Source organism: Chelmon rostratus, chromosome 15 (assembly GCF_017976325.1).
Source record: "Chelmon rostratus isolate fCheRos1 chromosome 15, fCheRos1.pri, whole genome shotgun sequence".
Taxonomy (NCBI): Eukaryota; Metazoa; Chordata; class Actinopteri; order Chaetodontiformes; family Chaetodontidae; genus Chelmon; species Chelmon rostratus.
Window position 1 is genome coordinate 16,751,218 of NC_055672.1, and position 23,676 is coordinate 16,774,893.

Here is a 23,676-nt window from a genome sequence, read left to right on the forward strand (position 1 = left end):
ACACATCAGGCAGATTCGAAATATGACAAAACTGAATTCAATTCAGTCAGCCAACTGGAATAGAAAATATTTGAACAATATTGTGCTTAAATGGTGCATAGCCTTACATCAAGATGAACAAGCTGCTTCCTCGCATGCAGGTTTGAAGACCCAGTATGCACAGTGAATACGGTTTAAAGAGGTCAACGACAGACATATCTTTAGAGGAAACTAAATGTATTCAGTGTGAATACTCTTAATCTCTCTCTCTCTTTCACACACACACACACACACAGAGAGAGAGTCAAAACAACCACCACTGTGCCAGTCAGGCTGATTAACGTGAGACACAAAGGCAGTGATTCAACAACTCCATCTCTGTTAGGACCTCTCTATCTATCAGGAGTGGCTTGTATGCTAACATGGGGGTGGGGGTGGGGGTGGGCGAGGAGTTGAGTGACACGTCGTTAAGAGTCTTTCTTCCCGATTGGATTTATCACTGTAAAGGAAATGCAGCCGTTTGTTTTGCAGCAGGCTTTTAAGGATATGTAAATGATCTGGAGGAAAGGAGGGAGCGGAAGATGGATAGTCAACTCCGTTATTGACACTGTCACGAGTGTTGCAGACAGAAACAATACAGAGATGAATATAAAATCAGCTAAAAATAGACAACAAAAACCAGCCTGGGTGAGTGATTACTGAAACTTACTAAACTGAACCTGGATGGTTTGGAAGAACTTAAAGATGTGCTGAGCATTGTGATGAATCACTATGAACAAAAGCACCATATGCAACAAACACCCCTGTGGCAGCAAATGTACTCTTTTCATGGCACGTTCCTCTTGCTGCTGCAGTCAGTAATCTGAATCCTCCCTTGCTGTTTTCTCCTGGTGGCCGAACAGCATCTGCATGTCACCATTTAGATGCATGTGACTGTGGTCTTAACCTCAACCCTTCACGGAAATAAATCGGCCTCTCGTTGACTAGATGGATCACCAGAATGCACAACGGAGGCTAATAATAGCAACATCCAAAGGGTGGTGTGTGTGTGTGCTTGTGCGTGCGTGCTCATGTGAGATTGCAGACTTTGCGATGGAGGGATGTCAGAAGGCAGGTGTCAGAAAGCGACGCCATCATAAATAGGTCAAGTGGCAGCAGAGAAAGTACTTTTAACAATTGATCTCCGCCATTACTACAGTCTCTATCAAACAAAGGAGGAGGATGGTTTAGGGTGCAGTGCATGTGTAGCGGAGCAAAAGTAACAGCTAATTGCTAAAGTGCTACATTAGCGGAGGACACTGGACATTGGTAAATATGCATAAATACAGAGGGAGAGAGAGAGGTGTGAATACTCATATTTTATTCAGTAAAATGGTAACTCATAGTACATTATTCATATAGTGACCTCTGATGAAGTCCACATTTGCTGTCTTTGGATGTGAATGTGTGAGTAATGCAGACACTAGGCACTATTGAAACATGTGCTTAACAGCGACGCGCCACAGGACAACTCATTTCCCGTTAAAATAACATCCCCCACATTAAAATGGAGCTACGGAGGATTCCCCAGGTGGCAGGTTTACCTGGGGTTTGCTGGGGAGTCCGGTCAATGCTGCGGGTGGAGGGGAGGCAGAACTGGATCCCTGAAAACAAGGGAGTGGGGTGGATGTTGAGAAAAGTGGGCATATCTGCCCAAACATAAAGCACATGTACAAGTAAAGTATGCAGAGTGGATCCAGGGAGAGACTGCAGGCTATGAGGATCATTCTGCGCAGCAGGATGTGTAGCAGAATCGATCCGTCTGGCAAGATCACAACAAAGAACACTCTTCTAAAAAAATTTAGAAAAGCCTACAGATGAGGAAGTTCATCTTTCAGCAGAGCGCCTTGATCAGAGACTGACTGAAGTCATTCTGGATGCACACCAAGTGATCAGCATTCATACCAATATTATTGATTTACGATACCATTTGCTGCAAGTCTGTTTTCTTCTCTGAATGTTTTCTAGGATTACACATCACTGATGTTGATGTGTAGCATTTTCAGACAGATGCACTGACCCACGTTTGAGGTTGGTGTAAATATGTCAACACGCATAATCTGACCTGGCTTCATGACCCTGCTCCCGACATGGTTTTACCACTGACCCGAATCTGCTGCGCTCTTAAAAGATGACCAAATGTAGAAAAGAGATTCCAGCCTGTTTTGATGGAATGAACACTTGCTCTCGTCAAGGTCTAGTGTAAGTCCTTGGTTTAGCAGTGATGTGTACTGAAGTACAGTTGAACATGTCGATATTACCAGCCTGGTATGAATGGAGAGTTTTACTTGAAAATAGAGAAATCTTTGAAGTTGAGTTAAATGTGGCTGATATGTTCTTAGACACCAGTATGCCGGCTCAATGAAGGCATTTGGTATTTATAATAGAGTAGTGCGTTTTATTCTATGTTTTTAGTTTTGTATTCAAAATCCCCCATCTCAACTCACTTTGTTTTCTGATTTCTGGTCATTTAGCTGACCTAGTTTTGCTTTAGATTTTGTCTAAAATCAAGAAAAAAAGGTTCACACACTGCTAACAACAGATAAAGCTGCTCATCCAGGGTTTAAGTGATGACTGAGACAGCTCTTCCCCATTTAATGTATGTGGCAAGAGCTCAGTCGAGTGAAATACAACAATCCTGAATGTGATAAGACTGTTTTTGCAAAGGTTATCACCCTGTTACCCTCCCCTTAAGCTGTGTGAAAATGAAAATAGACATGCAGAAAGCAATAGAAACAATTATGTAAACTGCAGTGGAGCTGTTCATTCCTCGTGCATGCCATTTAGGTGATTGGCTGAGTTAATCTTGTGTTCTCATAAACACATGGTCAGCTAGCAGGTCTAGTTTTCTCTGAAGGATCTACCTTCAACAAAGCAGAAATTTCCACTCAGCATCATTCCTCCTCTTTCAAAGTTCACAGTAGAAAAAGGGTCTGTTATTGTATGCCAATAGCTTTCACTGCATGACTGACTCCTGAAGCAGTACATTTGATGATTATGTCTTATAAATAAACATGATGTTACTGCAATACAGGTGAAATTATGTGCTACTTTTAGATAGTCATTTTGTGAATTAAAAGTTAAACACGGAAGGCGTCCAGGGAGGAAAAGGGTGCTCAGTTTTATGCCGGTGAAATGAGCAAAATGAATACAACAATACACCCTAATTAACTTTCCCTTTGAAACCTTTCAGATTCAGTCAATTTAGCAAACTTTCATAAAGTGTTCTGCACATATTCAATTCAAAACAACACACAGAAAAAATCCTTTTCTTGTGGCTCACTGATGTTCGGCTGAGAGATTCTCTTTGTTCCAGCGCACTTTATTAGAGCACAGACTTCAGTGGGCAATTCCATATAGAGCCCGTTAATTGGACAGATAGCACAGATATATCTTGTGATTTGCCTGGCTTTTAGCTGTTCATTGCTGGTAACAGAATTCTGCATCTTCTGTGGTATGTAGGCTCCTTTCATTGAACTGAATATCAAAATGAAACTATGAATAGAACCGAATACTTACAATGAGGCACTGTATATGAAATGCACAAAATATTGAGGCCATCTGTCATGCACCATTACAACAGAATTTTCATCATTCAGTGTCACACATATCAAAAAAAAGAAGAGCCATACGATGTACACCTCTTTTCAGGAAGGAACACAATTCAACATGTCATTACACTTTTGTCCCAGTTGTATTACATTCTCAGTCTTTGATTCCTGAGCATTAAGATGATATTTCACAATAAAAAATACAATGTTGTTTCTAAACAAGGCCTGTTATTACAGTAGTCAGATTTTCAGACAAATTAAATCACTATTTATTGTCTATATTTGAAATGAACTTACCCCTATAATTGTTGTCCAGCAAGATGTGTGTATATGTGCTGTATAGCAAAGTGTGTGTACATGTGGGTAATATGAGGCTGTGTGTACAACCCTGATTTCCAAAGAAGCTGGGACACGGTGTAAAATGTCAATAAAAACAGATTGCAATCATCTGCACAGGAACTGTGTTTACCTACAGCTTTTTTCCCTAGTGTTCCTGATCCCGTGTTCATACAACCATGTATTCACAAAGTGTTGAACCTCGCCCAATCATGATACCATCACCTGTTACCAATCAACCGGTTTACCTGTGAAGTGATCCAAACAGGTGTTTTTGGAGCGTTCCACAACTTTCCCAGTCTTTTGTTGCTCCTGGTCCAACTTATTTGAAACATGTTGCTGCATCAACTTCAGAACAAGCATATATTTACAACACTCAATGAAGTGGATGAGGTAAAATATTGAGTATAATGTGTTTGTAATGTTTTCAATTGGAATATATGTCAAAAAGGATTAGCAGGCTATCACATCCTGTTTTATGTTTCATACAGCGTCCCATCTTTTTTGGAATTGGGGTTGTATAAAGATGCTATACCATAATTGTACTGGTATGTGATTATATTTTTGCATGAGTGTGAGTCATGTGTTATTTTCCCAACAAATTAACAGTACAGTATTCCAGCTCCATCTAAGATTGTGCAAACATCATTCCACAGCATCATTTCCTTTTGCTTTATAACTGCAGTCCATCTTACAGCTCACATAGTAAACAGTATGTCCTTATAGTTATATGATAACTGGCAAGATTTACTTCACTCCATTCTAGAGTGACAATGAAAAGAGAGCTCAAAATAAGTCAAGGAAAGTTTCCATGATCACTGCAAGGATTGTCAGGACCTTGTATACACTAGGCCAGTCTGCAGTCTGTAACAGAATTCCAAGACTCTCTTGAAATAGATGGATCATCATGTCTTTGAAGTAATACACCGACTGCACAAAAACATTCGTTACGAGTGTATCCAGTGATTAAATAAGGTACACTGAAATAAGCAGTACTGTACTGGAAGATATTTCACATCAGTGGTGGTAACAGCTTCAGAAAAGTTCATGCTATAAATCATGAAGTGTTTTTGAAGCATGATTGTTCAATTAACTTGTCACCACTAGGGGTTTATCACATTCTTGCAGTATGGTGCAATCCTTGAAATACGTTTTTTGCTGCTACCAATGCAGTCTTTTTTCCTGGACTATTACTGTCGGCTTGTGTCTGAGGAAGTCCTTGCTTTGAATGCCAATGATCACATGACATTTAGATGTACACGTTGCTCTACAGTGCTCTGGCAGCTACAAACCATTAACTATAAATATACTTTGAGCTACATTTTGTCTGCTGAGAATGAGGTATGACTTCACAGAGTGAGTGACACGTATGTGATTTCTGCACTGTTGTACTCGTATCTCCCGCTCCAGAGTTCCACACTGGCACTCCTGTGGATTGATTCTCGCCTCTGGGCCCTCTTCTGCCACCTGTACCACAGAAAAGCCTGCTCGCTTGAGGACTTCTCAGGACTACCTGGGGTCTCCTGTTCCACAGGTTTCTCATACCCCTGGGATACAGCCATACACTCCAGTGCTTCGACAATCACATCATCTGGCTCCATGTGTGGCAAATCAACTGAGGGTACATCTTCAAGATCTGGTGGTGATGGATCTGTATCAGATGGAAGAGGATCTGGGGTTGGACATGAAGGTCCAAAGTCCATTTCCAGTGATGTATCAGGAGATACTGAACTCGGAGGGGATATTGTGACAGTGACCTGTGGTAGTGGAACTTCATGTAATTCAGAGGCTACATCCTGAGGCAAGTGAGCAAAGCGATACTCCACAGCTGGATCCAAACAGACAGATTCTGCAGACTGTGAAGGATCCAAGGCGCAAAGTGTGGCAGGGTCAACAGTGGGTAGGACTGAACCTGGACAATCTGACTGGTAAATGGGTGGATCTAAATCCTCTGCATTAGATGGAGAGTCAACACTCAGGTCGAATGGCTCTGGTTCAGGGTCCATAAACACTGAGTCGAGATCATCTTGATCTAGAGATGTCAGCATTACTAAGTCAAAGTGGACCAGATCAGCATGATATATAGGGGTGGTATCAAGCGGTTCAGGAAGTGGCGGCCACTCTGAATCTTGGGACTCTGGTTCAGTGATAAGTTGAGTTTCTTCTGAACTGAAAGCAAAGTTTGAGACTGATAATATGGGCTCTGGGGGAGGGTCAGAAGGATAATCTGGAAGGGTGATGATGGGGTCTGGATTTATGTCACTGTCGGTTGGACTTGCAGGAGAGTCTGCATCAAGGTACTCTGACACTACAATAGATGGACATTTGATGTCAGTCTCCAAATTACATGGTACAACAGTATCAAGATCTATTGTGGGTGCATCACAGACTGAGAACGGGCCTGGACTAATGGGGTCAGATGAGGACACCATGGGTAAGTCTGATGGCTTTGGCTCTAATACTGTTGGGTCTGCAGGATCTGGATCTTCAAATCCTGAATATGGTAATGACACAGTTGCAGGGTCCTGGAACTCTTGATCTGGCTCGTCCACAGAGACAGGATCCGCAGACCCTGAATCTGACATGATTTCATAATCATGTTCCTCTGGTGGAGACACAGTAACAACAGGAACTGGATATGGTAGCTGTATCTTATCTCTTTCAATTAGTTCTGAGTCTGAGGATTTCATGTCATCAGGGTGAGATAGTTCTGTATCTGAATGGGAGTCATTAGCTGGGTCTATATTTATTAGCTGTGGAGTGATTAGCAATTGTTCCACTGTCACTGAATCCTCAGGGCTCTCAGGAGCAGCCTCTGAGGAAGCAGGCACTGTACCATGAGTGGTGACTGGCTCATTAGTGACCATGTCAGATGAACTCACAATTGCATGGTCTGATAGCTGTGGTTCTGGTTCTGGTTTAGCTCTAAAGGGAACAGCAGTCAAGTCAAATGGCTCTGGTTCGACTGCTCTAACAGAACCTGGAAGTATTGGATCCAAAGAAAGCGGTATGGCACTCTCCACAAACATTGACTGTGGACATGCAAGGATGCTTGGGTCCATAGAGAGCTGTTTTGGCAGATTTCTGCGGGCACCTTTCATTTCCTCCTTCTCTTCTGGACAGTTGACAGCTGCATCTGCAGTACTTTGCCGGACCAGTACCTTGCTTCTGGCTTGGGTCCCGACAGACACTTTTGATACCTGGGGTTTCTTCTCTCTAGCTCCCCCAGTGGCTTTGTCTGCTGCAGAGGTTCCATGTCCTCCTGCACCTACCCCCACCCCTGCCCCTGACCTCGATCCTGTCCCTGTCCCTGCCCCACCGCCTAAACCTACATCAGCTCCAGCAGCCATGTTGGCACCTTGGGGAGACCATGTGTTGTAATGCTGGGTGAAAGTGTTGAAATTGCTGTTGAAAGCACGCAGCTCTTTACAGAGGTCCCTCCTTAGATCAGCGAGCTCTCGACGCATGGCCGAGACCTCTTCCTTCCACTGCATACTGATAGCTGCAGCCAAGGTGGCTGATTCTTTGATACTGGCCTGGATGGCTTTAGGTGATGGCCGTTCGGGGGCGCTAGATCTGGGCGATCTGAAGAGGCTTGGAGAAACAGGCGGTCCAGACAGAGGTTTGGCTGTAGCCCCCATGTTATCTTGGTATAGTCTGTCTCTTCTGATTGGGCAGCCTAGATCATCATGAGCCAAAGGGGCCGTGTCTGCCAAATCCTCATGTACACTGGCCTGGTCAGGTAAACAAGAGTCTTCCTGCACATAATTTCTGTCTGGAAGACAAATGTAAATGTGTATCTGTAATATGGCCACAGGTGTGAGCAGCTGGAGAGAATGTGCTTTTTATTGCCACAAAGTAGTAACATCAAATCATGCACTGAATGCCATGAGTCAAAATAAGATAATAGCAGAAATCTGCAACAACTAAGTGCTATCCTTATGATTACTGCCCAAATTCACTCTGTGTACCATGGCTGTGTATTGAGGATTTTGTATTCTAGGATTTTAATAATCTTTGATAGCATTATACATTACAGTCTTGAAAACCAGTGCAACACTGGGAAAGTACTCCCATTTTGACTCATTCCATTTAATGATTTACACTGCCTTCTCAACCTTAATTTGTAGCATGCATTCTTCACATCTTTTCAATGCACAAAGCTGAAACTCCTATCTCCCAGAACACATCACAGAGAATGGACAATATTTCTAATAAATGAGGTGTAAGAACAGTCCTTGCATGCTTTTCTGCTTTCAGTCGAGGTAAGGAAATGTGTACTTTGTGCAATGAAAAGAGGCAAAGATGAGCAAAGCTTCCAAACCATTTTCAGGAAGTATAGTATGAACCCTATTGAAAATATGAGGTCCAGTTTGACAGACTGATTCAAAGCACCAATTGCCCCATGTCCAAAATAGTGATGAAATCCTTCACATACCAAAACCATACTTTGTATCCTAAGAATGCAAAGATATTTGATTTTACTGAGAAAGCAGTGTAAGCAAACATTTACAGGTATGAAGAATTTATCATAAGCACATCTCCAGATGGCCACACCTCTAACACTCCCTATTATGTATAGTCCAACTGATATCATAGGTTCATGAGTCTACTGTGGAAAGCGGTGGAATCCACTCAGAGGTCTCTTCTGGACACTTTTTCTTCTTTTCTTCCCACATTCTTCATCTGTACAAGGACGTATCATTTCCTCTGTGAAGCCAGGAATCATGGGAATTCTTCAAACCACCAGCAGCTCACAATTTATAATCAAGTTTCAGTATCAAATATAAATGCACGTGTCAGCTGAGTACGGCTTTGATTTATTGGAACAAGGTTGCATGTGTGATATATGTGACTAACCAGTGTGACAGTTCAGTTGTTGGTATATGCATTGTCAGCTTTACATTATTGAATTTCCAGGTCTAGACACAACGGTGTGCAGTTCTGTAATGTGATCTCATTGTGTGTAGACATGAGCTTTGCAATGGGACAAAATAATTTGTTTGAAGGGAACATCTGTGAGTGAAGAAATTTCATAGTATATGCTGTGATATTTAAGTGTAAACTGGGTTTGCAAGGAAACAATGCATACTTTGCATATGGCAATTTCACCGTTTCTTTGCCCAGTTCGCAATGAAGCTGTGAGTACGTTCACAAGTGTCACCACGTGGCATCATAAAGAAAGTCAGATTTCCAAAATGTAGTGGAAAAAGCAGTCAAGTCCTTATTCTGACCTGATTTTTACTTCAGACAATTTCCATTTGTGGTTTTCAATAGGGTTCATAGCTTTACTCTCTGATGCATCCAATGGATGAGCAGATGAAGCACTGTATCCAAAATACAGTACGATGAACTAGCACAGCTCACAAGTGCTCGCTGCAGTAATCATACGTCCATCAAAAACAATGGAAACATACAAGTGTGATTCATGCAAAGATATGAAGCTGCTTGACAATACAACCAGTTTGCACTAACTGTTCTATATTCATCCATTAACACATGTTAATGCCAAATGTAAGCTTTTGGTGTCAGTTTGTAAGTACTAACAAAAACACCAACATCCAGGATGTATCACATTGCATTGTGCAAATTGATTTGACGTCCAATTGCCTACCTGTGGTAGACCTGATGGTGGAGGTGACAGTGGAGGCCATGGGGGGGATGCAGTCATCGTCTTGGGAGTAGCCGGCCTGGATGGCTCGCAGGTAGCTGTGACTCCGGGTTCTGAAGCAGCCGGGCAGGTCCAAAGCCTCCATGGCCTGGGATTCCACCTCACTGAACACCGACTCGCACACTGATTCAAACTGGCCATTTATTTCTGTTTCACTCACCTGTAAGGAACAAACGCCATAAGCATGCTTTCTCTATTGTTAAGCAAGTGAGGATATTTATTTGGTCATCTGGAGACATAAATTGGTCACTTGTAAAACCTGACATTGAGTTTTCTGTCAATTTCCCTGAGAATGAGAACAGGGCTTGCTGTTAAACTCAAATGAGTGCACATTTTAATAGGCTTAGAGCAGTGGAGAGGTCAATGAAAAAGGTGTTTTTATAATGTCACCAAAATGATTTTTGTATTTTTTGAGTGTTGCCTGGAAATCGTTCAGTCATATTTCCAAACTAAAAGAGAGTCTGCAGGCTGGTGTGGCTTTTGATTTGTCTGAATACAACAACGTGATGTAACTTTCCCTGAAATCAAGCTCATACTGTGTCAGAGAGTTTGCTGTTAAAGATTTGTTGTTGATGTTGAAATATTTCTGTTTCCTGTTACAGATGTGTATGATGTATCTTGTTATGTCTCTGATCCTGACTTGTTACAAATGGTCGTTCACTGAGTAGAAATTGCTTCACTTCATTCCTACTTGGAAATGTCAAGAATCAAAGAGAGGCATCTTGTTCTGTTGGGATCTGAAATTAGTAAGAGTTTAGTTGAGCTTTTAAGACTCTGAACAAATTAATATTCCTCTCTTTTAAGAGGGAGATGAATATCTCAACAACCCCTGTTGGAGTCTTTTAATGTTTCTAGATAAACAACATGCAACATGTCATATAAATCAAGTATGAGTAAAATAAGGTCAGAAAAAAGATGAGTGCTTTCTAAAAAACAGTCACAGTGAGAGTGAAAACTATGAGTACGACAGTCATGTTCTTCAACTGAGGTTTTAAATGAAGAAATTTGTGGTGAAATTGTTAAATGTTGCTGGAGACTCCTCCTCGGGGTCCCTTAGCAGCCCCCAGGGTAAGAACCATTTCTCTCCGGTACAAGGAAGGGTTTAAAAACCTTCTTAATTGAAAGCGTGCAGACTCACCTGGCTCACTTGGCTAACACAGCTAGCCTGGCTGAGGGTGCTGACGGCCCGCATATAGCTCTGGTTCCTGGAGCGAAACTTGGGAGAGTTGTAGTTGGCAGAGGGGTCCAGGGCAATGCTTGGGTGCATGTCCCTGGTGGCTTGCAAGTGGTAGCTCTGACTGAACAGAGAGAGAAAAGGAGAAGCAGGCGGGGAGTGGGACTACAGCCATGGTGATGATTTCTTAAGCAAGTCAATCAAATGTAGCTTAACTTATAAATAGGCAGTTTGACTAGTGGCTACAGGTGTAATATGATGACAAAGCAATTAAGTGCTATTAAGGGCAGTGGAGGCTGGTTATGACATTGCGCCTCTCTTGATGTGTTCACCAGTGTCCTTAAAAAGGCAGTTCGATTTCTGTTCTGCTGAAACATCCAATCAATGCTTGGAAATGAGGGAAATGCAAATCAGGAGCTAGTTAGTGAGCAAGCACTTCAGAGAGCACCCGGTGTCAGGCAGGTCAATTAAATGTGCTACCCCAGCAGCGCGAGAGAGATGTTCAGAAACCCCAGTTTGGTCTGAAATCTGCTGGAGAGACTATGAGAAAAACATGGAGGAAAAAAGGTGCTCTAAGTAAACTAAAGAATACTATGTGAGTCACATTAGGAATACCAAAATGAGGTTCCCTCCGCCAGATCTATTTCTGATGACAGGCAGGGATGAGTAAGCAGTTTCTGGGCTTTTTATAGAGATAAACACTGGCGTTTGGCAGCGAGGAAAATGCCAGCGTGATTAAAAGTCCCCCAATCCATCTTGTCATGCTGTAGCAAAGCTGTGTGTATTTGCAAAATAATATCAACCTTCTCAACATCCCAGAGCAGCAACATCCACAGATGAGGTCTGAGTGAAGTGGGAAACATAAAGAAGCTGGAAACAGGAAGAAGTACTATCTCTTAATGCGATCAATCTCTCAAAACATACCTAGTTCACTTTTAATACAGTATGAGAAAGATTTTTACTACCATGCTGAAGTAATATATAGCAGTGAATCGAATCATATCTATATTAAGTTTAACAGTGCCGTCTGCTTTGCCAGTATGAGCAGATTGCCCCAGGTGACCTCTCATTGACTGGTCTTGAGTGTTTGCTCTGTGAGGCGTCCATACTGGGTATGTCAGCAGGGCAGCGAGCCAGCTGGCTCCGACGGCTGACCACTGCAACATGGCAGCAGCGGAGAGGTAAGGGGAGGGGAGGCGCTGAGCCTGTATTCACCTTAAGTCTGCAGCAAAATTGGTGATGTAGTTACGCATGTCACTGTTGATTTTATCCAGGCGGTAAGAGCTGTGGGTAGAAAAGAAAACAGAGTTACTGGGTCCCTTAAGTGGGAGCTGGATGGATGTGACGTCACTGGGCACAAGTCCAATAGAGGTGGCTCTGTATGGCATTCATGGTGACCTGAATGTTTGCTTGGGAGTTTTCACCAAAGTGCTGCAAACATTAGGGTGATACAATGTGACCAGCATGGCCGCAGGTTGATGATGAAAGTGGGAGAATGCTACAGTAACATATAGCTGGTTAAGGCAATAAACTATAAATGAAACGTCTTAATGAGGAGTGTGTTATGAGTTTTGTTGCACAGCAGGCACACACACACGCACGCACTGTCCACCAGCACTAACAAACAAATTATAACAAAGCACTCGGCGATGAAATGGCGCACGCAAAAAACAATTACACTACATCATAAAATACACTTTATTCTCCTGTGTGGCGAATTAGATTTGGTTAATTGAACCAAATGAGAATGACAAAAAGAAAGCCTACCTAACATCCTTCCCTGAGCAATGAAACTTAGTGGAGCTTTTTAGCTGACAAGATCAGACATAAGTGCACCGGCTGAGGCAGTACGGAGGCATACTTCATCCATCCATGCCTGTAAAGATGTCTGTTATAGTCAGTTGAGTGAAGCGAGGCTGTTTTGAGTGTACGTTGGCCCTTAATCAAATCATGCCAGAGCAAATTTCCCCTAATGTCTCTGATTGGCGCTAATGCACTTCCATTGTTGGCCCATATAAAGGCAAGGGAAGATGGGGAATCTCACACTTCCTGCCTTCCATGCTGCCAGCGAAAGTACGTTTTCTGGGGTCGCAAAAAGTCCGGCCTCGACAACAGCTTGATTGAGCGGCGCATAGAACATCAGGAAGGAACAAGGACAATTCTGAAGCGTGAAAAAGGATTGCTGCAGGATCGAAGACTTTGCAAGAAGGGTTAACGTACACTTGTATTAACAAGAGAGCAAGAGGGTGAGATGGGGGAAATGTGTCTGCTAATCCAGAAAGTGGAAATCAGCAGATATATTTCCTTTCTGACACACAGAATGCACCGCAAAAGCCCTACGGAGAACAATTCTATCTTCCAAATGGGTCCCAGAGGGGTGGAGGATAGCAAGAGGAGTGAATCTCATCTTGGTGAGAAGACCCTGACGAAGGGAATGTATGCAAAGTTAATGTGTTTAATACACTTCACCATCAGCGTGGCCACGGCACACACTCGCTGTGTTTTAAAACACACATAGCTCATTCTGTTCAAGCCACATGCCAAAGATCAAGAGCCGTACGCAGCAGTTGATGCGTTTTTGGACAGGACGTTAGGTAGTGGGAGACAAAAATGACCCATCTTTTCCATAACATTAGGTGTTACATTCATAGTAGAGTCTAAAACGACAGAGAAGTAGAACTATGCATGACACGTCCCTCACAGCCACAAATCAATGGATTGGAATTCTGTTCTGACCTTGAGCTCTGAGGGAAAATGCTCACACCCACTGCTATCTGAATGAGTAATTACATTATGTCGAATCAGAAATTATCGAATGCATCGCCAGTGTTTACTTTGATTAATTATGGTGCCTCAAGAAGCTAACCGTGGATGGTGGGGGGCAAACAAATGTGAGTTATTTTATAAACTGCCACAAAAATGATGGCATTTATTGGCTTGTGGTGTTTAGACACAAGGCCACAGTCATTTAAAAAGGAGTTAAGGTGCCAGAGATGGAGGTTAATTACTGATATTCTCCTGCGCCTGTGTGTGCATGTGTGTTAACGCAGCTTGCTATCAGATACATCGTTAGTGATTGATTCATTATGCTAATGCAGGATTGTGAAATTTGCCACGTCATTTGGTTCCCATCAACATTGATACATTCTTTATGCATCTTTGGCAGCTCCCGCTATGGCACAAAAGGCTGATTCATATTGAATTTATCATAGCTGTCGGCTCTGCAGCTCACAGGACGTGCAGGACCCGAGGGTGAAGTTGTAACGGAGGGGTGGTTGGGGGCTGCAAATGGTTATTAATTAAAAAAATCATTGACATCTAACTTTCTATCTAGTGCACAGGCTGTTCCAGCTCAGCGGGCCCACGACCGTGATGCATTCTTTACTGGTGAGATGAGAAAAGAGGCGATCCTGTCAACCACGAGAGCGACAGACAGCTCGAAAGAGGGAAAGATGAAGGGGGGTGACACAACCTGACAGCCTGTTCTCACTATAACATGATTTGCTTCAGGGAGCCGCTGCTGTCAAATTTGTGTTTGGCCCCTCTGAATGCCCCCCTGGGACATCAAATTGCTACAAGAGCAGGGGGAATCCAAGCTGCGCCATGTCTGACTTGAATCCAATCTAGTTCCATCCCAGCAAGCCCGGTGAACCATCATAGCGCGAGAGCTCTCGTGTCAGGTGGCACTCGACGTCCACGGTGCCTCTTGTGTGCGGACTTAAAACACAACAGATATGGATCGCAGCACGATGGTGCCAAGAACACAAAGAAATGAAAACAGGCTCACTTCTGAACAAATGATGAGAGCCGTTTAAAATGGCACTGGACGGGACTTTTATGTAAACTGTGTCCAAATCAAATCCTCTTCAGGTTGATGAAAAGTCAAGAATATCTTTGTCCAAATGGTTGATTTAAAATGTTGGAGTGTAAAACAATAGTTGTTATTAACAGTGAGTATTTCCCCTTTGTTTAAAAGCAAAAGCTGGTCTCGCCACCATTTGGCGCCGTGTCCCTCGGGCACTCTTTGGTGCAAACGATCACAGAGCAGCCTGGTTTGCAAACATGGCTGTGCCGTGTTCTCTTTCGAATAAGAGTGTTTTCCCGACTGAAGCCTGCTTTTGATTTAAAAAACAAAACAAAACAAAAACATGAACATTGATATGTTTATTCTGAATTTGATGCAGCAACATGTTTCAAGCAAGTTGGGACAGGAGCAACAAAAGACTGGGAAAGTTGTGGAGCGCTCCAAAAACACCTGTTTGGATCATTCCACAGGTAAACAGGTTCATTGGCTCAGTCTCTCACAAGCGAGGATGGAGCGAGGTTCAGCCCTTGGTGAACACATGACTGTATAAAGGATGTCAAGTTGTGTTTTAAGAGTTGTGACCAACATATGTACTGCGTGGGACATCTGAAGGTGAAAAATGTACTGGTCAGTGCTCACCAGTGGCGTGCACAGAGGTGGGGCAGGGGGGGGCGACCGACCCCCCTCATGGCCCAATTGTTGAAAAACGCGTGCTAAAGTGCCCTCTTGGACACCAAAACACGTGCCCTCTTGGACACCAAAACGCGTGCTAAAGTGCCCTCTTGGGCACCAAAACACGTGCCCTCTTGGGCACCAAAACGCGTGGTAAAGCGCCCTCTTGGACACCAAAACGTGCTGAAGTGCCCCCTGGGAGCCAAAACGTGCATTAAAGTGCCCTCTTGGGGCCAAAATGCGTGCTAAAGTGCCCTCTTGGACGCCAAAACGCGTGCTAAAGTGCCCCCTGGGAGCCAAAATGTGCATTAAAGTGCCCTCTTGGACGCCAAAACGCGTGCTAAAGTGCCCCCTGGGAGCCAAAACGTGCATTAAAGTGCCCTCTTGGACGCCAAAACGCGTGCTAAAGTGCCCTCTTGGACACCAAAACGCATGCTCAAGTGAAGTCCTTTTCGCCCCTGCCCTTCAAAAAGTCTGTGCACGCCACTGGTGCTCACTATGCAATGGAGACACGGTTTCACACATATCTTTTACCCATCAGACTCTGTAGTGCAATTTCTTGTCATTCATAGGCGAAAACACCAATACATATCTGCATTCAGCAGTTATTGGTCTAGCGCTGCACCAAACCAGTCTCACACTGTTGCGATCAGTAAAACCAGGACATTTCTGAGCACAGCGTTCTGAGCGTGTGTTAAGGGGAGCATCAGGACTCTCCATTGATGACACCCTAACTATCAACAATGCTGCTGCTGCACTCGATGCAGAGGCAGGCCACACAGCCTGATCCATGCTGGTCAATATCTTTCTTTCAGCAGAGCCCAGCAGACTCTCCGTCTAACCACTGAGAGAGCCATTATTCAGAGGGGCCTTGGAGTACAATAACTGCAACTGATAGCCCTCCCTGCTGTTGCATCCTCATAAATCATTCACTGTTTACAGCTACTCAAAATGGATTGTCTGGGGAAGCTTTGCAAGATGTGGAAAAAGGAGCACACCTCACCGTAGCTGCCTCACACATTACTTACAAGCTCTGAAAGAGCTGTTTGAAAAGCCAAACGATGGCGTCTTCTGTGAGGGATATCATTATGTTCCTGCCTGATCACAATCAATAACATTCAATTACACCACATCCTCTGGGATGAATATCTGGCCTATTATAAAAGCATGCACAGGTACTACTTATGGCCCATGACTGCAGAAGGTGAACATCTCAGCTGCCCTTCCTCCTGCTGCTGTCACCCTGCAGCGAGAGACATCACAAACGCAGGTGTATGCAGGTACGTGTTTTCATCGGGGTCATCTTAACGGCAGCGATGCGCATTAGTGGATTCTGTGGGCGGTGCCTGCTGCGGTTTCCGAGCTTCCGGGGAAAAAGCTGCTCTGTACGAGCGAGTAGCGGCGGCGTGAAGAGCGAGCAGAGGATATGACAGTGAGAGCGAGGGAATCTGTTAGTATGTGTTTCAGCGTCTCTTGTTGTGACTGTCTGACATCACACACTGCAGCGACGTGGCCACGCTCTACACTGAGGTCAGACACAAGGTCACCTTTGCATAATGTCTGCAGTTCATGGCAGATTATTTGCCTTTGGGCTCATGCAGACCAGAGGCAGAACAGACGCACACACAGTGTGATTTATGCAGAAGTTGCAGCAGGTCTGTGGAGAGTTTCTCGACACAGTCCAGCAAACCTCCCTGAGCAACACACACTGCATGGAGGATGTACTTGCATTGTGCTCCGACAGAGGGAGGAAGAGCCTCCCAAAGCGTTAGCTATTCGAATGTTGTCTTTAAAGAAGCTATCATACCTGACCGTACCTGTATTTTTATCCTCTGCTCTTATGTTGTTGCAATTTCAGTTCCACTGATTTCTTTCTTTCTTTCTGCCTCTCATCTCTACCTGTAGCCCAAATATGAATTCAACTGATCTTATCTAATTGAGAGAAAAGTCCATATTTGATGTTGATGGAACAATACTTCTAACAGCTTTAAAGGATAACTTTCGTTTTTTACAACCTGGACCTTATTTGTAGCATTAAATACGACCATTTAGACACCCAGACAACTTTGGTGGCATTTGGAGTCGTTTTGAAGAAATTAGCCCCAGAGGAGCGGCGCGTATATCCGTATAATGCGAGTTATCAGGGCACCCGTGCGTAGCCTCTATAAACGCATAATCTGCGGCGAAACTCGTTCATATTCCAATATTTTGTTATGATGTGCTGGCGCTATTCCCCTCTGAGCCCGTGGTGGCATGTTATCAACATCCAGTGTCTCTAGACAACTACTTCTGACGCGGATGATGTTATTTTCGAGCGCCGCGCGCTGCGAGCAACCAGCCACAACACGGCTAACTCTGCGGTGGTCGGCTAGTTTAGCTGTAGTTTGCGACTGTTATTTTTCACAAAATGGATGAATATTTTTCCGACTCTGAGGTGGTGGACGATGACTTTGTTTATGGTGGACGTCCTTACTGTTTTGAGCCAGAGTACACGGACAAAGTTATCCTTTAAGCCACTTTAGTATTACCAAGTAATGTCAGTAGTCCAAACATGTCCTGAAATCCTGTCATGTCAGGATGTACTGAGTTGCAAAAGCCATATTTCTCTTTCTATCATGACACTGACAAGAGAGAAATGATTTTTTCTGCCTTTCAATATCAGCATAATTGTGGTCGGATTCGTCCCTGCTTTCACCACTGTCACTTGCTCTCATTGGCTTATTGATATTTCACCAGGTATTGCGCCTCCCACATAATGACATGAGTGGCGATTTTGCGGCTCTTTTCTGTCCATACCAAAGTGTCAGAGAGCATAAAGCCCACAGATTTAAAGTGACGGGACAGAACGCAGGTGATTTAATTGGTCCTAAACGAAGCGAGGCCCACAACCACCGTTAAAAGCATGTTCTTCCTAAGCCAACCCTGCACCATAGTTGCCCCTGCGTAGCTCTGGTCACACAGTTACCAGAAATTGGAAACAGTTGTCTCTAACCTTTTTTGGCACATACCTTTTGATTAACTCAAATAGAGCCTCTGAGGTTCGTTTAAGTGCAGTTTGACTTACTCCTAAAGCTTTCTCAAAAATAAATGAAAAATAAATGGAAACACTCGATCTAAAAAATGTCTAAAAATGAGAACACACAGTACAACCAGGTCTTTAAGATGCTGCTGAAGGCCTTAGATGAGGACGACCAAACTGAACTCAGACATCGACTGGTAAATGCACTCAATATGCACGGCTCACGAAGCAGAGCCAAGGCAGATGAAATGCTGTGTTTTGAAGAGTGCGTCTAGGATATTTTTTAAATTGTCACATTATTAAAACAGACTTGTGAATTTGGTCCATAATTACTGTTTTCACATTCTGCTGCCAACAAAGAGGAACAGGTCCCTTTGAAGGGGGAACAGCAGTGAATTTGCTTTCTCGTAATGGCACCTTTTAAAGGAATGACTCTGGAAAAGATTCATCTGTAACACACAATGTGATGATTTGTTGTCTGAAGTACTATCACAATACAATTTGAGACCACAATAGGGAGTAAAATAAGACGATAAGTAATATTTGAATAGTCTCACTTATGAATTTAAAATTGAAAAATGAACATCCAAACAGCTCCTGGAGATAACGGGAAAAGCAAGCTTTTTAACAGCGAATGAGGGGCGATGGCAGCATCTTTTGTATTTGTGGTTGGTGTCTGCCCAGGAACAGGTTTGATTGATTGATTGAAATGAGCGAAATAAAGATGGAGATGGGATGTGAGGTGCAACAGAAGGCGAGCAGAAAGATAAAACAGACAGTCGTCAGGAGATACAATACACAATAAAGCAGCAGGATAGAAAAGGGAATTCATCTCCGACCTAAAGAAGCCATAGAGTAACACCTGCAGTGTATCATCACTGCATCTCACTCTACTATAATTGACTTTGCGCACAGGGAGATTAAGAAAGGTACATCATCTTAACATTCATGTTAATAATAACACAATCCCAGTAAACACCTCAGGGGAAAAAGCTGTTACTGAAGGGTCTCTCTCGTTACATGAGGCTAGTCTTTATCTTATAGTGCTCCTTTTTGGTGCAAGCACTCTATAATCTAATTTCATCCTAATCTGAAGGATTTGTTAACGCTGTAATCTTAATAACTCACTTGTATATCTCCATAGCATAGATTCTTGTGTTTATTTTTCTGTGACATTGTCTTCAGCTTGTCTCATCATGTAATCCTCTTATGAGCGTTTTCTTCCGCTGCCGAGTTACCAAAACAAAAGCCCTCCATTTCCTCACCATTTAATGGGACGCATCCCAGAAGAGCGCACTGAGCACTCTCTCGCAGTTGAAGACACTGATATGAACACCCGTAAATGGATTCTAATGAGTGCAGGGTTCAGCTATCAAGAGCTTGACACTGATGTGGCGGTGGGGCACTAGCATAAGAAAACTGCCAACACTGCTGGAGGGAACATGTTAAAGCAAATAAATAACAAGCACGATATTCAAAACATAAGATACTGAGCTGAGGAAAGGTGGACTCTTAAAGTGCAATCTGAAAACAGGAACACACAATGAGGCACGTTTTGAGAATAATCCAAATGTCTCAATGCATCATTCCATTCCATCACATTTTATTACATTATTTTAATATGTCACATTTCTAGAAATTCTCTGGAATAAGTGGAATTGCCCCACTGGGATATTCATTACTTAAAGCCACTACATAACCACAACATTTTAAACCTTTTGTCTTTGGGACCCTCAGTGGTTAGATCAAAATCTCAGTGTGGTACACTAAGAAACATATACGCAGACTGCAAACATTGTTGGTCACTTGATTGTTCGTGTTGGATCATCTACACAAGCGTGTCATGTGGCGTACCTCTGGGAGTCCAGCAGGTCCCTGGGTCTGACGATGGCCTTGACCAGGGCGTCAGGCCGCACCAACTTCTGAGGCGATGTCTTGGGGCTGGAGTCCGACTCTCCGCTCTCCTCGTCCCCCATGGCTTTAACGTAGCTGCTGCTCCGCATCCGACGACAGGGGATCTCGTCATCCTTCCCATCGCCGGGGTAACCCCCCCAGTCATCCTGGGGCACCTGGGTGGCACGGGGGATAACAGATTTCTTGGTCACCTGGGGGCAGCGCGTGAAGCTGCACACACAACGTTCTCATATTCTCACTTCATAAATTTATGGCGGACGTGATCGCAAACAGCTGCCCGTTCCCAAACAGGAAGTAGCATCTGCATTTGTTTGAGAGCTGTGTTTCTGGCAGCCTGATGAATGTAAATCCAATATTCACGCTCCATTTAGCTGAGGTTTGGTCTCCAACAACTCATGAGGGAAACACCTGACTGTTTAGCTGCTAAATGCTCCAATATGTTCACCAGCCAGTCGCTAACTCTGTCAGTGGGCGATTTGGTGCTGAGCAGGTAGGGTACAGTGGGTTTTAAGGGTGAGAGTGCTATGCTATGAGAGGGGTGAGAAAACAGCTGCAGCCTGTCATCAAAACAATGAGCGGAAAGACGCTAGAAAGATCCATGGAGCTGAGAGGAACTGTAGAGTCAGATGATAAGTCTCTTTCAGGTTATGCTTTTTCATCCATCATAAAAGACTCTTGCAAGATGTTTCCTGTATCTTCCTAAAACATCACTGTGGGTAAAAACAGTTCATGATGAAAGAACATTACATTCCCACCTCCGCACTGCAAGAGCGCACCGACTTTATCTTGAATATAAGATAAAAGGGCTGAGATTTTTCTTAACTCCTCAAGGGCCACGTAAAGTCAATCTACATGGAGCAACGTTGAGGCATTAAAACCATTTTCCAGTGATGAAGCAATGCACAATTTGATTGACACTTGTATTGAACCCCCTTCATCGGGCACAGTTGGTTCCATCCATTCAGTTACATCATTTCCATAATGAGCCAACACACATTCAAAGCGTTCTCACAGCTTCCACAGGTGCTCAGTGTATGAGCTTCTCTTTTGTTTGGCCAGGTTACAAACTGCTGAAAACCTTGACTGAAACGCTGTTAGAAATTTGGCGGGCCTGTTAATCATAATTACTGGCAAAAGAAGGCTTGAAAATAGAGAAAAGGAGCTATCTTTGCTCAGCCCGTCGTAGCTATCGCTTGTGCAAACCTGCCATCAAAACAAGCCAGGCAGTTTACATGTAGCAATTTTCTTCCACTCGTTAAACCAGGTAATTGAGTATCCAGACGTCGGCGTCACCATTATCCCATTCAAAGTGAGGAAAACGGTGTCTCACTGGCACCCACTGCCTGTCTTCACTGCATATGGAGTGAATATTTCACACCCAACAAGCAGCATCACGGCGGTCTTAAATGTAGTGTGTGAAGCGAGCAGGGAGGCAAACAGAGCGTCTTGCATACAGGTGCTCTGGCAGTACTGAGTCGGGGTTAATGCACTTTGACGATAGTCTTGCATGCTTTCAGACAGGCAATTTTGCTATTAGAATCCATCTCAAGCGGGGCATGTTACTGGTATTACAGAATGCTCGTGAATAGAGATCATGTGGAGCAAAACTATTTTCTGAATCATGGTCTGGGTGAAAGACAAATGTGCCTCCATTACGGTACATGCATTACACAACATGTAGAAATGTTATTATATGATTCTAATAGGTTTCCGTGTTGGAGATGGTTGTGCAGCTTATTAAAATGTGCTGGGCTAACTTCACCCACACATGTAATGAACTGATGATGATTGTTCACAAGCTCATTACGCACAATACCACTCTTTCTATTTCTCTCTCTGACTCACACACTCTCTCATTTTCTCGCTTTCGTTAAACATTGCAGCAGAGTTCAATTACTGTGACAACAACAGCGGCAGCTGAGTCAGGGTCTTCACCTCTGCTACAAACAAACACACAGATGATACAGCACGACACGCAGACGCAGACCCCCCCACCACCACCACACCACCACCCTTCCAGCCTCCCTTGTTTTCTATTTTCCTTTTCAGATTTACCTTGTTGCACTCTGCTGACTGTGTGCGATGGTCAGAGGCTTTAGCTGGACATGCATTTCCATGGTCAATGATCTGCACTCATAAAATATGACATTGTCAGTAATCATTAAATTCTATGTGGAAGTTGAAGGCTTCTGTGGTGCCGTATCCATCCATCACTTTAACATCCTGGCAGGCGGATCAGCCTCGGCGCGGTGCCAATCCACCCGGCTCTGGATTTCATTAACTTAAATCTGACTTGGGTCCATATTTCTTGGACTTTACAGTAACAGTGGACCAGAGCTGCACTCAAGAAGAACTTTAAAACAGCCTCCCAACCTTTATTAATGATTACATACTGTATAAATGTGTGATTATACTGATAATACTGATTCCGTTTTCTTTCCCCCAACGCCAATCAGTGACTAACTGACTGCTCACAGGTTCACGATGAACTGGCTGGCAGCTGACTGGCTGTGGGAAATGTCAGGAGCAGATAGGCTGAATCCAAATGTCACTAATGCGTCAGACACATGACTCTAATCATTTTCTGATGCAAATGTCATCCACTGGAAAATAACAATTGAAATGCAATTATTATTCAAAAAGAAACAAAAACAGAAATGATCCTTTCCAAAAATGCACTGCTGAAAATAAAAGCACCAGAACTGGGATTCTCAACAGAAAGTGTTTGTATTAACAAACTATTGAGAGACTTTCATGAGACATCAGATTCATCACTGAAAGTATCTGTTTGTTAACATCATGAAAAAAAACATCTTCCCTGTGACACTAAATCGACTAACCTCTAGCATCAATGCACACCCACCCACGATTACTATTCTAACAAGTGTCACATCACATCAAAACGGCCTGGATAATTGATCAATTATGTCTTTATTACAACCTACTCTTTGTTAATCACAGGCCATGCTGGGTCAAAGAAGCCTTTGACTCTTGTCTACCATCTACGTCATGGCTTTAGCATGATTAATCAGGATTACATTGTGTCCTCTAGGTCTGCAATGCTCGGTCGCAAATTTCACTGCAAGGCTGCGGCGTTACATCACGACAAAAAGGTGACGGCGAACTGGAGGAGAAAGATGCACGGAGGCTCAAAAACAAGAGCAGAAACACAACCATGTGGAAAACCACATGAATTAAGGATGCGTAAGCTTACTCCGATGCCCTCTATCCAAAACATGCACGGACACGAGCACGCACACACAGACACGCGCCCACACAGGCACAAACGCACACTCAACACACACGCTGATAAAAGCCATTCATCTCCCCTCCAAAGACAGGCATGCACCAGCTACCAAACGGAGTCGATGGGTTAATTAAGTCTTGGAGGGGTTTGATATTTTTAGACGTCTAATTACTGAACGGAACGCCAGAGGACAGGCGCAAGCTGCGGCGAGATTTGTTTAATTTGGATTCGCTGATAAACTGGATAGATTGCGGGGTGTCTCCCTGTGA

The 23,676-nt window shown here is 43.6% G+C and overlaps 1 protein-coding gene across 1 annotated transcript in view; it reads right to left on the reverse strand.

The window, feature by feature from the left end:
- Window positions 1-23,676, reverse strand: part of dlgap2a (discs, large (Drosophila) homolog-associated protein 2a) — a 50,873-nt gene that overhangs the window by 19,028 nt on the left and 8,169 nt on the right. Inside the window, exons 2-6 of the mRNA XM_041953788.1 lie at window positions 20,101-20,315; window positions 11,966-12,034; window positions 10,715-10,874; window positions 9,520-9,736; window positions 1,563-1,622 (exon numbers count right to left, since the gene is read on the reverse strand). Coding sequence (XP_041809722.1) covers window positions 1,563-1,622; window positions 9,520-9,736; window positions 10,715-10,874; window positions 11,966-12,034; window positions 20,101-20,315 — 721 coding nt within the window. The remainder of the gene's footprint in view (window positions 1-1,562; window positions 1,623-9,519; window positions 9,737-10,714; window positions 10,875-11,965; window positions 12,035-20,100; window positions 20,316-23,676) is intronic.